This window comes from Dermacentor andersoni, chromosome 1, assembly GCF_023375885.2.
Source record: "Dermacentor andersoni chromosome 1, qqDerAnde1_hic_scaffold, whole genome shotgun sequence".
NCBI classification, from domain to species: domain Eukaryota; kingdom Metazoa; phylum Arthropoda; class Arachnida; order Ixodida; family Ixodidae; genus Dermacentor; species Dermacentor andersoni.
The window spans coordinates 62,684,736-62,702,737 of record NC_092814.1 but is presented as its reverse complement, the minus strand read 5'-3'; the positions used below and the strand labels follow the sequence as shown (position 1 = coordinate 62,702,737).

The 18,002-nt window shown below is 46.8% G+C and overlaps 1 protein-coding gene across 3 annotated transcripts in view; it reads right to left on the bottom strand.

The window, feature by feature from the left end:
- LOC126546189 (transmembrane protein 163a-like) overlaps positions 1–18,002 on the bottom strand; it is a 93,780-nt gene that overhangs the window by 4,962 nt on the left and 70,816 nt on the right. For all 3 annotated transcript variants that reach the window (XM_050194334.3, XM_050194335.2, XM_055061555.2), the window contains 4 exons: positions 8,469–8,606; positions 3,659–3,702; positions 3,490–3,575; positions 1,367–1,463 (listed from right to left, as the gene is read on the bottom strand). In XM_050194334.3, coding sequence (XP_050050291.1) covers positions 1,367–1,463; positions 3,490–3,575; positions 3,659–3,702; positions 8,469–8,606 — 365 coding nt within the window. The remainder of the gene's footprint in view (positions 1–1,366; positions 1,464–3,489; positions 3,576–3,658; positions 3,703–8,468; positions 8,607–18,002) is intronic.

Genomic DNA, 18,002 nt, shown 5'->3' with positions numbered 1-18,002 from the left:
TCTATCCGAGTTGTACTATGTGCACGACTCATTATGTCCACTGGCTCGTGCGTTTACCATTTAATAGTTTTTAATAAAAATAATAAATACGAAGGTTTAATAGAAGTTGTTATCCGCCTTACAGAAAGTAATCGTGACGTTATTCCAGAAAATGCAGTAATTTTGACATAAACCAGCGCAAATCTCATTAATGGACAGATAACGTGTTCTCTAATAAACTACAAGGAATCTAGCTTAGCAATGAAACAAGACAAAGTTGGTAGCTTAGAAAGCGGTGTAACCACTTTGCAGAATACCTATACAGGGTCTTCAAACTGAATATACCAGTAAATTTAATCAAAACGCTATTCTGGCTACAAAAAAAAAAATGTTTTGACAGGTGGTTTACGCACATTGGTGGACACAATGTTCGAGACGAATTAGTCACCGAACACGCAGAACAAACAAGCTTTTTTTTTTTTTTTTTTTTTGCTATCGTGATTGTGGTATATGTTCTTATTTGGTACTTTAAGGTAATCTTGTTCGGTACTTTAAGGTAGTCGTATCTAAAAACTTCACTTTGATTCAAGTGGAACGCTTCTGTGCAGAGATATTCACCATCAAACTTGAGAGCCATTCAGTTCATTTCGCATTCAGTGGCATGGCATAACTCCTTTGAAACATCTGAAGCGTCTGTGGAAACTGAAGCTTTTTATTATTATTATTTCTCAAGAGTAAATATCTAAAAAAACTTTTTGTTGCTTCTTTTCCTTATTCTTTTTCCTTGTTTCTTTATCTGGATTGTGGAGGCAGCTTATACAAGGCCTGTGCAAACCGCATTGCTAATCGGCAATTGCATAAATTATCACCAGTTTTCATTTCTGACGCCTCCGTGAGTACTTCGGCACGCGCTCGAATAACATTGGAAACGGGTGATATTGGGTGCGCCTTAACTGCATGATTTGGTACGTTGCGAAACGGTCCGTGTCAGCCAGAAGTGCCATTTCGCGTGATTTGAGACCCACACAAATTGCCTTGACCACAATTACAGGCACGCCACATACGCATGTCCTTGTTAACACGCTTGCTAAAACATCCGGTTGGCAATGAAGACACAAATCGCTTGTTTACGTGCGCTTCCTCCTATTTTCCCGCGGGAAGTTTGCGGTTAAGATCATTCAGTTCCGGGTTCAACTGTTAATCTACGCATTCACTCAGGTAGGGCTCACGGGTGAGTTCGGAGAAGCCCGATAAGGTTGATGAAACTGCAAGCGGAAATGTGCGCTTTACGCTCTGCGAGACGTATCGATTCGCAGCAAGCTTCACGATTTATCGCCTTCCACGACCAACCTCAAGGAAGGTACGAAACTCAGCTCAGCCGTCTTACCCAAGTGGGACTCTCCCGCACGATTAGGTCGTCCATGGCTTTGCTGATAATGGCTATTGCGGAGAGTATAAAGAACAGTCCCAGAAGCATGCAGGCTCTAAAGAGAAAAGCAAGGTACACATTAAGCACCGAAACGGGGTAATAAGAGTGTGACAGCCAGAGAACGCCTGACCAATTACGTTGAGCCGAGAGCGTAAGCGCAAGGAAGAAAGAAAAAAAAAACTGACAGCGAAGCGCAGCAGGTGCTGCACATCGTTATCGACTAAAGCGCCGGAAGCACAACCAGAACAAAAGAGATACCGACACGGGAAGGCGCAAATATGTTGCCGGGGCTGAGATAGAACCGCGTTGCCCATATATTCCCGAGTCAGAATAGATATCAATGTTAGATAGATACCTAACATAGATAGATATAATAGATATCTATGTTAGTTAATACGGACTACGTGTACTGTGTATTGTAACATTCGGCTAAGGTTGGTGTAGTGCACCCATTCATTTCATGTGCCTAAAGGTACTTTTTATTGGAACAACGGGTTCATGTTAAATTATGGCGTTTTACGTGCGAAAATCACGATCTGATTATGAGGCACGCCGTAGTGGGGGACCTCAGACTAATTTGGACCAGCTCGGGTTCATTACCATGCACCTATATATGAGCACACGAGAGCTCTCGCATTTCGCCCCCACTGAAATGAGGCCGCCTTGGCTGGGATTCGATCCTGCAACCTCATGCTTAGCATCCCAACACCATAGCCACTAAGCAATCACGGCGGGTGGGTTTAGTGTCCAAGTATATAGAACAGTTTGGTAAAGGGATAGTATCTGTAAAATACATTAAATAATTGTATGTTTCGTAGCGAGGGTACAGCTTTAAAATGCGTGAAATATTGTTGGCGGTACATGATAGAATGTTCATATCGGCTGTGATTTAGTAATAGGTAGCTGCGGTTAGTCTTATATCCAATTCTAAAGCGACAGTCAACCACTTCCGTATAGGAGCAGTCATTGGGCCTAAAACTTCTCCATACTCGTAGTAGTAGCTTAACTGTGCTGAGTTAATTGTTACGGTGTTTATTCAAGTCGACAAGGTTTGCAAATATTGGTTTTCAAGTGGATCTATGATCTCAGTGAGCTGGAGGGCTGAGTCGTATATAAATGTTCGGGAGGGGGACGGGGACGCCTCGGCCGCACACAAGTGAGAACTACTTACTGTTCTCGTGCGTGTGTAACAATGTCAACGCGTGTTCTTGCTTCTGGGCACCCTAAATTTCTAGTTTACTTACATTGCACTTACTATAATTGCCTACAAAAATCTCGTTTGGTACCCATGCTAAACTGGTATAGCGTAACATGGAAAGGAAGAAACAAGCCGTGCCGGCCAGAAGTACTAAACAAGCACCGATCACAACTTATGTGGGAGATTATTGAAGCTGACCTCATAGCAAGGGCTGGTAGCACTTGTGTTAGCGCGCCATCTTTGTGCCTGTCCTTCCAGGAAATACGATTTCAAACAGAATTGCGCGTTCTGTGACGTTTTGTGAAGTGTTGTTACGACATTGCTTGATGCTTTCTTGTGGCTATGTATTTCGTGCAACCTGCCAATAAAGCCAGTTGGAAGTCAGCGCTCTGTTCCTTCTGGGCGGCTAGGCTTGTTTCTTCCTTTCCATGTTGCGCTGTACCAGTTTTAGAATGCAATATGAATTCGCCCTATCATCAACCCTATTGACATACATGCTTGCTTGCTGCCCTATACTCAACATAGATGTGATCAAACTCCTTAACAGGCACTGATGGGCTAGCTGGTTATTCATGACTTGAAAGAAGCGCACCTAAAACCAAGGACACACGCACCAAATGAGTCGCACGAAATGCTCTGTACGTTTCGTATGCTGTGTGTATGTCCGAGTTTTGAAGTGCGCCGGTTTAACTAAATAAAACTTATGTTGCCTCGACAGCAACGATGCCAGACCAAAAGTACTTGTAAGCATATTAAAGCAAAACGCTGCAATTACAAATTGGCCTTCCATGTATTTGTTTTGTACATCGTAAAAAAATTAATACTAACTAAACTGAACGCCATGCTCGACAACGTAAGCGGCATGCTCAACGTGCGTACTTACACACGTTCTCTTGCGAACGAATAGTGTGGTGTTAAGTACTGCCATATCACAATTATCGAAGACAGCATGTCCAGAAGGCACTCGGCCTGGAAGAAGAATAACCTTGTCAAGCATGGATCACAAGCTCACATGTTGCGGTGTCTAAGAGAGTAAACAAATGCAATCTTACCGCGAATGCATATATTGAAGCACTGTTCCTCTGGAACGCAAACACTGAAACAAAACAAAAATGCAGTCAAGGCGTACTGCCCTCCTTACAAACTCTTTCCGTGCTTCCCACTAAGATGTCTAAGCCTTTGGGCACTCGAGATGTCTGCGACATCTTTTCGCCTAATGATTTCCGACTCGATGTTGAAAATAAACCTTGACTTGAGAAATGGACATTAAATAGGATTACACACTGTCTAATTACTTCCGAATTTTTAATCCGCAGCATCTACACGTCTCGTTGGTCCCAGGTTTTTTTTACAGGCACATATTTAGAAACCAAGTGTGTTGGAAACGGGATGCTTGCATGTCCTGTATTAGTGGCAATGTAACAATTAGTAGAAAGGCACTGATAGTATTTAATGCTACAGGCACCACCGGAGCCGCATAATGCGTTTAGCTTAGCTCGCGTACATTACGCACGCCTCGTTGGACTGGATCATCCAATATAGAGCTAGACGAAAAGCTACCTGGGGAGTATTCTGTAAAATTCCAACTAGTGGACTGTCCATTTCGGCCGCTGCTTATTGGATGCAGCTCTACAAGTGAGGAGAAGACGAGCGGCCCTAGCCAATCAGCAGCTGCCGAAATGAACAGCCCACTAGGTGGGCTCTTACAGAATACCGCCCCTGCACTTTCGAGCTTGAGCAATTTTCGAGTTTGAGTAGCACTGAGCGCCAGATAGTGCTGCGCACTAAGCACATGAGCAGCCTGTTATACGAATGCTGTTGTAAGTGGACACTATTGCATCGCATATTTTTAGTACATACGAGTGCGCGTTTTTCTGCATCGTAGACCCGTGTGTCCGTGTTCTGAAATTTTGAATTCATCTCCCGGCCAACAGATTTGCAGCGCCACCTAATGTGCGATTATGTACAATTGGAGACAGCACTGAAAGAAACCCACATGCACTTTCGCGCGAAGCTGCTTACCGGGATACGATTTAACTGGTCCCATGACTTTCTTGTTTTTGTTATATAATATATTACCCTTTGTTTTGGTCTCCCTCTCGTAGTCTGTACGCTGTGCTTTATCTTTCTGTCTCCTTTCACGCCTTTTCCACGCAGAGTAGCAAATTGGATATACATCTTTCAGTTAACCTGCCCGATTCTCGCATCTCATTTATCTTTCTCTCTACATCAAAAGCGCCACTGTTAGCGTGAGCGCAGGCTTGGTGAGCCAGAAAAGACGCAAATGAGTAAAGACGGGTTCCCGCACCAAAGAGCCATGACGTCCCAAATTTTCACGCCATCTTCTAGGGATAGAGAGAGATAGCAAAGAGAGGAAAGGCAGGGAGGTCAACCAGACGAGCGTCCGGTTTGCTACCCTACACTGGGGGAAGGGAAAGGGGGAACAGAAAGAAAGAAAGCGGGATAGAGGGAACACTGTCTGTGCACGCAGCAAAGTGCTTGGAAATCAGTCGAGTCAAAGCAAGTGCTCCGTCGATACGTTAGGCTGCCGTCAATCTTGGTGGTTCATAGCTGGTGATGCACGTTGAAGTTACCAGTGAAGACCAAGGATCCGGTGGGCGTCAGCAGTACGTTGCAGTACGTGGCAGTATATTTTTAAGCTAAACCCCAGCCGTTCTGACTTCAGTGCGAGTATAATGATGCGGGTGAGCCATGATGCTTACTCAAGAGTTGCAAGTACTGAATTGAGAGCATCCAGCACTTGCATTGCACTTCGCGCTGACGGAGTGTGCAGGTTATTTAAGGGTATTCGAAGGGTATTCATCAGAGACCGGATCATCATAACGACTTGCCGGTCTTCTTCGGGCAATTTGTCAGGAACCCGCGCTGTTCGCTCTACAGCCGTGTGCAGCTGTATCACTTGACGTGGCTCCGGCTCGGGTTGTGGCATCAGCTGCGGCATCGCCTCCGGTTGTGGCATCGGCTGCGGTATCGCCTCCGGCTGTGGCATCTCTTCCGGCTGTGGCATCGGCCGTACCACCGACTGTGGCATCGGCTGCGGCATCAGCTGTGGCTTCGGTTGTGACTTCCGCTGTTGTTCTGGCTTTGTTTATTGCTTTAGTAGTGAGGACCAAGTTGTATTGTTCTCCGCCATGGCCTTGTCCGATTTAGATTGAATTTTCTCAGGCCTAGGGGGCAGAGGAGGGGGTGATGTCGGATGGGACGTACTCTTCATAGAGGTATCAGCGTTCTTTGAAGTCCGGCGGCGTCGGGAGCGTCGCTTTCTAACGGCCGCAACAGCTTCCCGACGAGACGAATGGTCTCTCGCCATCTGCTTCAAGATCGCCTTTTCATTCTTCATTTTGGGGCAGTCCTTCGAGGAAGCATCATGGGACCCAAGGCAATTGGTGCATTTGAGAACCGTGGCTGCACAAGAGTCTGCAGCGTGGGGCTCGCTGCAGCGTGAGCAAACTCGTGTTCTCGCACACGGCACTCACGTGTCCCAGCCTCATACAATTGCGGCATTGCAGTGGCCTTGGGATGAATGGTCGCACAGGGTGTCTAAAGTGGCCCACCTTGACGTGCGAAGGGAGAGTCTCGCCCTTGAATATAATTTTCACACAGCGGGATGTGCCGAGGCGATACATATGTGTTATGGCGACGCCATCAACGGCAGGCTTCACTAGGATCGGCAAGTTGGCGCTGGAGATGGAGACGTCCACGTCGTAGATGACACCAGTAGTTGAACCACTGTTCTGGGGGATGTACGAGCGGAGCTTAACGCCACCTAGTTCTGTAACTGTAGTCAAATTTCTCAGCGCAGTCTCATGTGTGACGTCGATAGCTAACAATTTTTTTCGTGTGTTGACTCTAACGTCTGCTATCTGATTTGGCGCCACCGCTTCAAGTTGCACCGATACGGACTGTCTGTTGAGTCGCCTCAGGTTGTTGGTAGCGAGTTCTGGTAAAAATAGAATCGTACTGACTGCGGTATTCTGAGTTGGTCCTACCGTTGGCGTGCTCGAAGACATGGATGTCCTGGTGGTGTGTCTTCGTTTCGCCTTGCGGCTCCGCACAAGCTCGAAGGCGTCATCAGAGAAGTCCTCACTGCTGAGCGAGTAGACGCTGGTGTCATCGCCGTCGGTGTCGCTCTGGAGGCCGGTCCGCTTCCTAGACGCAGCCGCCGCTGAAGTCGCCATTCCCGGCAGAGGCACGGGGACGTCAACTTGCATCCGTACCACGAACCATGCCGGCTCTCCAATGATGTACGCAGAAATAAGGAATAGACAGCTGAGCTAGAGAAATAGCGTTCTAGCTCGCAGACACTTCGTCTTCCATCTTCTAGGGATAGTTCTATAAATGAATATGGACTAGATTACATTATAGAAGAGTCAAATAATGAACCTCGTGACTTCTGAGAACATTTACCGGGCTTCAACGACCATAAAACAATAAAACGCTCTGAAATGTGACGTCACTTCAGCGTCCCGGCGCGGGGTTTCAGGGCGAAATTAAATAAGAAATTTTACCTTGACCATTCTTTCTCCTAGTAATTAACCTGTTAACGTGAACTCAAAGAAAACAGTCTTTCACAGAATATTACATGAGTCTAGACTGATGCTTCTCTTTAGTGTCCCTTTAATAAGGAACACGCGCGCAGATATTCACGCAACACTTGCTGTAAACGCACAGTGAAACACCATCGCATTGTACCTCGGTGCATTCAACAGCAACATTTCGGCATCAACCAATCGCATTTTATTCGTCACTCTCAAGAGGCGATTCGTCGTCAGGGTTGTTATATGCTTGCTCCACTCCTAGGCGCTATGAATTAAAGTAAACCTAAAACATGCCAGAGGGGTGCTGCAGCGAGATATGCGACACATTCTACGACATAGATCAAGGGGACCTAATTATGGATATTCTTTAAGCATCCAAGACCCATTAAAAGGCATAGCGTATTTTGCGCTTTACACATAAGAGTTGTCTCGTTCGAACAACGATAGCGCAAACAAAGCATGGTAGAAAGGCACAAGTCCATGATTCTTTCTACTGTATGTGCGTTCTTCGGTGTTGTGGATGTGTGCACTTTTCTTATTCAATGTTGAATCACGGATTCACCCAACCATCCACCTTAGTAAGTCCAAATTAGATTAGAACCATATGCAGAGGTTATATGGCTCGAATCGATAGTATTATGACAATACGCATAGTCCTTGTTTTTTTTGAAATGAAGAATGCACCTCAGTAGTGATAAGGCGTGAACGGGTATCTTCTTCGCCTTACTGATGCAATTTATTGCAAACTTTCATATCGCGTTTTTTTTTCCCCTTAAATGTTGCAAACAAAACCGTAACAGTACGTAGTTTCTGCATAGAAGCCATAAATGAAAGTTATTCTGGCGAAGACAGATTTTCTTATACCCTTCATTTCCTTTCTTTTTCTCGATACTCCCGTTTTAATATAACCAAAAACTTTCGGTTCATTAGCATATATAATAAAACAGTAGCGGTGTTTCATTTTTTCTCGTCAGTGTGAAAAATGTTTCATTTGAGTAGTGAGACTGGATCTCAAAAATCACTCAGAGTCGGAGAAGGCGATTACGAGAATTCTAAGCGAATCCTGAAGTAAATTGGAAACAAAACTAGAGCAAACCCTGGTGCAATACACTCTGACCATCAGAAAACAGGCTGGCATCCAAACTTATTCGAAGTATGTGCGAAGTTGACTGAACAAGATACACCTGCAGTCGCAGTTAGCTCAAAGAACTCGTCAGCGCTCACTGAAGCAATTAAAGAGCGAAGACATTCTTAAGCCTTCAACATAAATGACCACACGTAAAACGTGGTTTCCATCACTCACCGAACCCCGTGCCCCCGACGACAATGTTGAAGACGACAGATACGATACTCAGCGTGAGTACACATTTCCGGTTGAGGTCACCACCTTCGTAAGGACTGTTATCCAAGAGCTGGGAATCGAGCTTTAGTGGTGTTGTCTCTGCAAAAAGGAGGAAACAGAAGCAATGTCTGAATAAAGAAATACAAGTAGACTGAGCTCCTAATGTCTATACTAGAAGGCCAACATGCATCGCTGCGAGTAGGTGTAATTTTGAGAAGTTCACCATCGAGGCTGCGTAACGGTTGAGCAATTACCAGTAGCACTAGGGATGTCCACTGCTTTTTCTTGGTACGTCTTCAGAATTTTCTTCTGGGCCACCGGTACTCGATTTTAAGCTTAACGAGCCACTTAATGTGCCATAGCGCCTACAATTGCGGCGCAGTGTGACTGCGCACATTATGCGTCGTTGTTAGCGCATGTGTTCGTTAGAAAACTTTTCGTTGCCTACCCGCTAGCATTAGGAGTTGCGGTGGTCCTTAACCTTATCGCTAACTAAATATTACCGGTTTGTAGGTTTGCAACTTCAAAATTAAATTGTGGAAAATTACGTTCTAAAACCCTTATATGGTTATGAGGCAAGCCGTAGCGGGAGACTCCGGATTCATTCTTACCACCTGGGTTAATGTGCACCTAAATCTAAGTACGCGAACGTCTTTGCATTCCGCCTTGTTGGATTTCAGAGGTTGGAAGTTTCCTCCGGGACGCCCGGTTGTTCTCTCTGTCCAGTCGGTGTCCGGAAACCTCCAACGCTCTCCGTCCAGAGCTGATGTTGCGGGCTGAAGAGCGCTGACGCTTGGCGAAAGAACAGTTAACTTGCTCTATTTCGCATTTTTGCCGGCATTAGGACAAGAAGAAAAATAAATATGAAAAGAAACATGAGACGACGGCAAAACGTGCGCTAGCTTGAAAAGTCTCTGGAATCGCTTTTTCACACTTCGTGCTGCGGCTTTCCATGCTGTTATTTTCTCTCTTTCGCTCGACGAGGGAATTCAGTCTCCATCTCTCGGCCAGTAAGAGTTGCAGTACAGTCCGTAAAACCCCACCCATGGTGTCACACCACCGCGCCGGACTCCGCCTCTGGTGTCCAACCTTCGACCCGCCCTCGATGCTATCGAGAGGCAATTTCAGGGGAAACCGGGGTCAGTGCTGTTCCATGGAAATTGTCACCGTTGGCTCTTTGTAGGCTTGACTGTTGCCACCGTTTCCAAATAATGCGGCGGCTGTGATCACCCAGGAAGGGAGGTGCTTTGACTGCCTGTCAATAGTCCGCGCCGGGCCTCGACATTGTACAGGCGGGCGATGATGCTTCGAGTGAAGCACACAAAGGCGGGTATGGCTTTTAACCTATTGCAATTTGGCGTCAAAGAACTTGTCGAGCAGACGGAGACGCGGTGCATAATCACTTGACAATTCTATTCAGGTGACTGGTTTCCTCGCCAGCTCTTTGGCCTCGAGAAACGATGATGGGCGGATGACCTTCCATAGCTGCACGCTCGCCAGTGAAGTATCCTTTGCCCAGAAGCACCATCAGGCATAACAGCAAGCAGCACCAGGGGCTCGGCTGGCCGTATCTAACAGCCTCCATCAAAGTGCAGCAGTCGCGACCGGGAATCGAACTGGCGGCGTCATGCTTATAGCGACCATAGCCGCTATGCCATGCACCGCGGCGGGCCGCGAGTTCGGAGCTGTAAGGATCCTATTACAATTTTGTAATTAAAGCAAGCCATTGATCGAAACATGTACATGTAATAATGGTGTTGCAACAACACATTTTTCCAAGATGTCCATTGTCAAAACATGGAGCTAAATACATTTATTGTTCATGTAATAATATTCCCAAAAGCGTGGCTTTTGGGAATAAGCGTGGTTTCATTCGCAAAAGCATCGCAGGGGCATTTGAGCCTATTAGCCATATTAACTGATGCAATATAAGCAATATTAACTGATGCCAGACGATATCTTGCAGTGAAATCATGAGTTCGATGAAGTTGGTGTGACGTGGCTGTAGAGGGGCCTTAAAAACGGTCGCGCTAAAGTGCGCAAAATCTGTATAAGATTATGGCGATGACTTATGACGTGTACTATGAACATTAAGATGCATTTAAATAGAATGATACGATGCGTAAGAATATCTAAGGTTATAAGATATGCTCGAGCACTACTGCCTCCTTAGAGCCCTTGAAAAACAAGGGCCTGGAGGCATGTGCTAGGCAAAACTGTTATCGCAGCGGCATCCTCTGGAGCGAGGATGCTCTACGAATTTCTTGGGCATATAACGTGTAGTACGACATCATTTAAGAAGCTCAGGACTGTCTTGGTGTCAAAAAGCGGTTCCTTACCAAGAAACATAACCGGGTGCAGAGGGATGTGATGTTTGTAAGCAAGCGGAAAATGTTTCTTTCTCTCCGTTTCGGCTTCCCGACACTCCAGGAACACGTGAAGGACAGTAAGCATCTCACCGCATCTACCACAGATTGGAGGTTCACTTCCCGTAAGCAGATAATTATGGGTGCCAAATGTGTGTCCTATTCTGAGGCGACAGAATAGGACATCTGTTCGCCGAGATTTTGTTGGGGAGGGCCAAAAACCTAACTGCGGCTTTATAACGTGCAGTTTATTATTTATCTCTGCGTCCCACATGCGTTGCCAGTGGTTTCGCAGTTTCTTTCGTATGTAAGGTTTCAGATCTGTGAGAGGCACCAAATCAGTATTATTAACAGCAGGGAGTGCAATTGACGTAGCCATCTGGTCTGCCAAGACGTTACCTTCGATTCCCCTGTGGCCGGGTACCCAGCATATGATGATTTGCTGGTTAGATAGATAAGCTTTGCACATGTCGGAATAGACCTCAGTAAGTACAGGATTTTTATGTTCGTAGGGTGACATTAAGGCCTTCACCACACTTAGGGAGTCTGTATATATTACGGCTTTTTGGAGTTTTGCTTTCTTTATATGCTTTACAGCCGACCATATAGCGTAGGCCTCTGCCGTAAAGATACTTGTTTCTGGATGTAGTACATTGCATTCCGAAAAAGAAGGACCGACGGCTGCATAGGATACTCCGGCATGCGACTTGGAAGCGTCTGTGTAGAACTCTGTGCACGAGTGTTTGTACTGAAGTTCTAGGAAATGCATTCGAATTTCTACCTGTGGAGCATGTTTTGAAACTTTTAGAAAGGATACGTCACATTCTGTGACCTGCCAGTCCCAAGGAGGTAATAGCTTGGTTGGGCGCATTAAGCGGTGCTCCAGGAGTGGGACATGCATTTCATCGCTAAGCTCCTTCACACGCAGCGAGAAAGGCTGTCTTATAGACGGACGGTTGCGGAAAAGTGTAGCATAAGTCATATCGGTAATGGTATTAAAACATGGGTGTTCAGGAATGGAATGCACTTTAAGGAAATAAGTAAAGCTGACGTATGATCTCTGTAAGTGGAGCGGCCACTCATTCGATTCGGCATATAGGCTTTCGATCGGGCTTGTTCTGAAAGCACCAGTGGCTAGGCGGATACCTAGATGATGGACAGGATCCAGCATCCTTAGCGCGCTCGGGGCGGCAGAGTTATACACTACGGCCCCATAATCCAATCGTGACCGTATTAGGCTCTTGTAGAGATTCATTAGACACTTTCTGTCACTACCCCATGTAGTCTTGGATAGAAGTTTTATTATGTTCATTGTTTTTAGACATTTTTCTTTGAGATATTTGATGTGTGGAATGAAGGTGAGTCTATCGTCAAGTATAATACCTAGGAATTTGTGCTCTTTGTTGATAGGAATTTGTTGTCCACACAGTTCTAAGCAAGGATCCGGGACCAGGCCTCTCTTTCGTTTAAAAAGTACACAAGAACTTTTGTGAGGATTGATTTTAAATCAGTTTTTCTCTGCCCATTTTGATACTTTGTTTAAACCATGCTGTACCTGTCTCTCGCACACTGCGAGGTTACAGGATTTAAAAGCTATTTGAATGTCGTCCACATAGATAGAGTAAAAAATGGCCGGAGGTAATGAAGCACGGAGCGTGTTAATCTTCACTATAAAGAGCGTGCAGCTAAGCACGCCTCCCTGGGGTACACCAGTTTCTTGTGTAAAAGGACCTGACAGTACATTGCCGACTTTTACACGGAATGTGCGATTGGACAAAGAGCTTTCTATGAGGTTTAGCATATTACCATGAATGCCCATTTCTGACAGGTCTCTTAAGATTCCGTATCGCCACGTTGTGTCGTATGCCTTCTCCATATCGAGGAATATGGATAGGAAAAACTGTTTGTGTACAAATGCGTCACGGATGTTTGCTTCAATACGTACAAGGTGATCAGTTGTGGAGTGCCCTTCCCTGAAGCCACACTGATAAGGATCAAGTATTTTGTTCTGTTCAAGGAAATGGATGAGGCGCCGATTTATCATTTTTTCAAATACCTTACACATGCAACTTGTGAGGGCTATCGGGCGGTAGCTTGCCACTGAGGAAGGATCTTTGCCTTGTTTTAAAGCAGGGACCACAATGGCTTCTTTCCATGCAGTCGGAAGGTACCCTGCGTCCCAGATAGTGTTGAAAAGTGTAAGTAGTGTAGCTTGCGTGTCGTTGTGTAAGTTTTTCAGCATTTCATACATGATTCTGTCAGATCTCGGTGCAGAGCTCTTGCATGCGCTCAAGGCAGCTCTGAACTCTGCAATACTAAAAGGACGGTTGTATGGTTGATTTTGACGACATTTTCTGTTGAAAGGCTTACGTTCTTCTATTTGTTTGTATTTGAGGAAGGATTGTGAATAATTTGACGAACTTGACACGTTCTCAAAATACTCCCCAAGTGAGTCTGCCTGGTCTTGTAGTGTATCGCCCTGTGTGTTTACCAGGGGGAGTGAATGTGTTTGCCGCCCTCTAATCCTATTAACTCTGTTCCAGGCTTTGGCCTCATCCCTAAACGAGTTAATACTCAATAAAAACTTGTGCCAGCTTTCTCTTCTGGCCTGTCGGCGGGTTCGCCTGCCTTGGGACTTTATTTCTTTAATGTTTATAAGATTCTCTGCAGTGGGAGAAGCGCGTAGCAACGCCCACGCCTTGTTCTGATTCTTACGGGCGATCCTACATTCGCTGTTCCACCACGGTACACGTCGTTTGCATGCCAGACCACTCACTTCGGATATGCATTTTGATGCGGCATCTATTATGAATGATGTAAGATACTCTACAGCAGCATCAATTTCTAGAGAAGACATGTCGGCCCATGAGATGTTAGTGAGAGTTCGAAATTTCTCCCAGTCGGCTGTGTCTATCTTCCACCTAGGAGCTTGCGGAGGATATTCGTTTTCTTTAGATGTTCTTATCAGTATGGGAAAGTGGTCGCTCCCGTAAGGATTCTTCGTAACTTCCCATTGAAGTTCGAGCAGTATAGACGGGGAAACTATACTAAGATCTATTGAAGAAAATGTTCTGTTTGCTAGAGAGTAATATGTGGGTTCCTTTTTATTCAGCAAGCACGCACCGGAAGAAAAGAGGAACTGTTCAACAAGACGACCTCGCGCGTCTGTACGAGAGTCGCCCCACAGGGAGCTGTGCGCATTGAAATCGCCAAGAACAACATAAGGTTCTGGCAATTCGTCTATAAATGACTGAAATTCATGCTTGTTTAATTTGAAGTGTGGGGGTACATAAAGCGAGCAAATGGTGACGAGTTTATTTAAAAGAACAGCTCGAACCGCCACTGCTTCAAGGGGCGTTCGTAGCTGTAAACGTTGACAGGCTACGCTTTTTTGAATTATAATTGCAACACCGCCCGATGATGCGACAGCATCATCGCGATCTTTCCGAAAAGTAACATATTGTCGAAGAAAGTTTATGTATTTTGATTTTAAGTGTGTTTCCTGTAAACACAGCACTTTTGGATTGTGTGTATGGATGAGTTCTTGCACATCATCAAGATTCCTAAGAAGACCTCTGACATTCCATTGAATGATTTGTGTATCCATATTTAAAGAAATATAGGTGCTGTGTTTACGGAAACGGAAGGGATGCCTTACATTACAGAGCCCTTTCGAGGCCCTGTAATAGGTGTTTTGTTCTTTCTGAAGCGTTCGAGCGAGTCTCGACGCTCCTTAGGCGTTTGGTGCGCCTTGGGGACAGGTGTAGTGTCCATTGCCTCCTGTGAGACACCGGACAAGCGCTCTTGCGAGCGAGAAGTTTTCAGGGGGAGTCCCGCCTTGGAAGGCAAGACCCCTGCGCCCACCAGCCCGGAGGTCGATGGGGCTCCCTGGTGGATTTGGCTGCGCTGGCCGTTGCCAGCGCTGGAAGGGGTCTCGGAGGTTGGGGCAGCTTCGGCTGCGCCCACCTTCGGGGTCGATGGCCCCGTCTGTTGGGTTGGCGGAGCAGCGCTAGCTGCAACCGCCGCGGGGGCAGATGGCGTAGCTGCCGACTCACTGCTTGTGGGTCGGACAGCCGCCGGAGGCCGTTGTGACGCTGCCCCCTGACGCGCCACATCGGCAAATGCTTTCTTGGGCAGGTACGATACCCGCCTACGTGCCTCTTTGAATGAAATATTATCTTTAACTTTGATCGTCACGATTTCTTTTTCCTTCTTCCAGGAGGGGCACGACCGCGAGTATGCGGCGTGCTCCCCGTCACAGTTTACACAGTGGAGAGCATTCTCACAAGCTTCAGATGTGTGTTCGTGGGCACTACATTTAGCACAAGTTTGGCGGCCTCGGCAGCTCTGCGAGCTGTGGCCAAAGCGCTGGCATTTGAACCAACGGAGTGGGTTGGGCACGTACGGCCTAACACGGAGCTTGATGTACCCGGCCTCGATTGACTCGGGCAGGACACTTGAACCAAAGGTGATTATTAAGTGCTTCGTCTGAATCTCTTTACCACCTCGCCTTATTTTTATTCTTCTAACATTGATAACATTTTGCTCACTGAAGCCCTCCAGTAGTTCCGCTTCAGACAGCTCAAGCAAATCATCATCTGACACGACACCACGGGTGGTGTTCATTGTACGGTGCGCGGTTACTGTTATGGGGGTCTCTCCAAATGACACTAGTTGCGGTAGTTTCTCATACTGTTTTACATCGCGGAGCTCCAGGAGGAGGTCGCCGCTTGCCATCCTCGACACCTTGTAACCTGGACCAAAAATATCAGTTAGGGACTTTGAAACAAGGAATGGTGAAATGTTTCGCACTGCTTTGTTTGGCTTTTCGGAATGAACAACATGGAAGCGGGGAAAGTTCTGGGTTTGGCGTCCGAAAAACTGAAATACATCTTCGGTGCGCCCTCGTTTCGGAGGGCGATCAGGAAGTTTGGGGAAAGAAGTTTCCATGAGAATATATAAGATTCGGCAACAGCGCCGACCGCCCACCACGGAGCCCAACGAGGGGACGCGGCAGAGCTTGTGTACAAGCCTGCACGACGCCAGCCGTACGCCATCACTATAACCCAATATGGTGTACCCAAGGTAGGATATCCACACAAGGTTAACCCTTGCCGCCGTGGAGAAAGGAAGTAAATGGAAGAGAGAAGAAGACAGGAAAGATATAAAGTGAGAGATAAAGACGAAGGTTTGAGAAGAGAGAAACAGGAAAAGGCGACTGCCGATTTCCTCCAGGTGGGTCAGTCTGGAGGTGCCGTCTATGTGAAGCCGAGGCCGAAGAGGTGTGTTGCCTCCGCCGGGGGGCCTTAAAGGTCCAAACACCCGGCATCAGCTCAACCCCCAGGATCCCCTTTTCCCCAGACACGGCTATGCCGCGCACGGCTACACGCGGGAGGGTCCAACCCTCGTGTGCTCGGGTACGTGGTGTCGCAACGCACCAAACGCCTGCTGACGCAGACGCCCCTGCGGGGAACAGTGAAAACTGAACTTCTTTCTTGGTTCTCTTAAAACTAATTTCCCCCTTCCCCAGTGCAGGGTAGCTATACCAGGCTCAGCTTGGTTAACCTCCCTACCTTTCCCTTATGACCTCTCTCTCTCCGGATCCCGAGTACTTCATGTCAGTTGACGCTGCAGTTTGAAGCCATGAAGAGCGAAAAAAAATTGCGCGATTGAAAGATGAGAGGGTATTCACCACTTCTCTCACAATCAGCCTACGAAAAATTTAGACGACACTGACCCTGATCGAGTTCAGAGCCACAGACCTCCAGTGAAGAGCTCAGGCGCGGTAGATGCCGACTACACCTTTTCAAGGTTCGGACAGCCCGGCTATATAGAGAGAGAGAAAGCAAGGACAGGAAAAGCAGGGAGGTCAACCAGAAGAGCACCCGGTTTGCTACCCTACACTGGGAGTGGGGGAAAGGGAAATAGAAAGAGGAAAAGGGAGAGAGTAAGCACTGTATGTGTGTGGGAGGGACACTATACACAGGGACGCTATAAACAGTCTCTTAAGCAGGTGCGCTTCAAGTATTGCACTAGTGCACGAATCGCTTTTCGTTCCATTGACGGGTGTGGCCACGGTCCGAGTATCTGACTCGGTGAACGGTCTTGAGTCCAGTCGGTGCAAAGTCGCCCGCAGAGAGAGGCGTTGTACATCGTAGCGAGGGCAGCTACGCAATAGGTGCTCGATGGTTTCCTCGCACCCACAGGAGTGGCACATCGGGCTCTCGGCCATTCCCAATTTATAGGAGTATGCGTTCGTGAACGCTACTCCCAGCCACAAACGGCACAGCGCGGTTGTTTCGCCGCGGGAAAGGCTAGATGGCAGTTGTAGCCGTAGCGTGGGGTCCAGTTTACGTAATCGACAATTGAAGGCACTTGAAATCCAGAGATCTTGTGACTTTTTGCGTGCAAGTAGGCGAAGTTCCCTGGCAGCGTCCGACCTCGCCAAAGGTGTTGGACGCGTCTGGGTATCTTCGTGGGCAGACCGGGCAGCCTTGTCTGCTAGGTTGTTGCCGACGATGCCACAGTGAGCAGGAATCCATTGAAATATGATGTTGTGCCCTCTTTCCAAAGCATGGTGGTGCACTTCCCTGATGCCAGATATCATCTGCTCGTACGTTCTGCGGTGTAATGCAGACTTGATACTGTGAGGAGCTGCCTTAGAATTATAAGTTATAACAGACCGTACCAGACGCATTCTGAAAGCGACCAGTTCATTTATTGAAGGTTCAAATATAAGTTTGCTGTTCTACCTTAAATATTCGATATCCTACGCTAAATTGACTTGCCTAAACCTGTGGATATGACAGTAATTAATAATAAACAGAGAAATATAATTAGAATACAGCTCTGCAGTGGTGAGAAAGACGCTCGATGTAAACACGAGCGCAGACGAGGAAGCGCTACTAACAACTGATTTATCACAAAAGAACTCAGGGGCAGTAAATCGTACACACAGACGCCCATGCGTACAGAACTACGCGCAGTACATGAAAGATGGGCAAATCAAAAAACAAAAAGCTCGCAGACAAAAGTATGACCGACATGAGAGCGTGAGTATCGATTTTCCCTGTTTGCACAGATGCAGTTTTTCCACAATACAGTTCACCCTAGCTAGCGCCCCACGTAA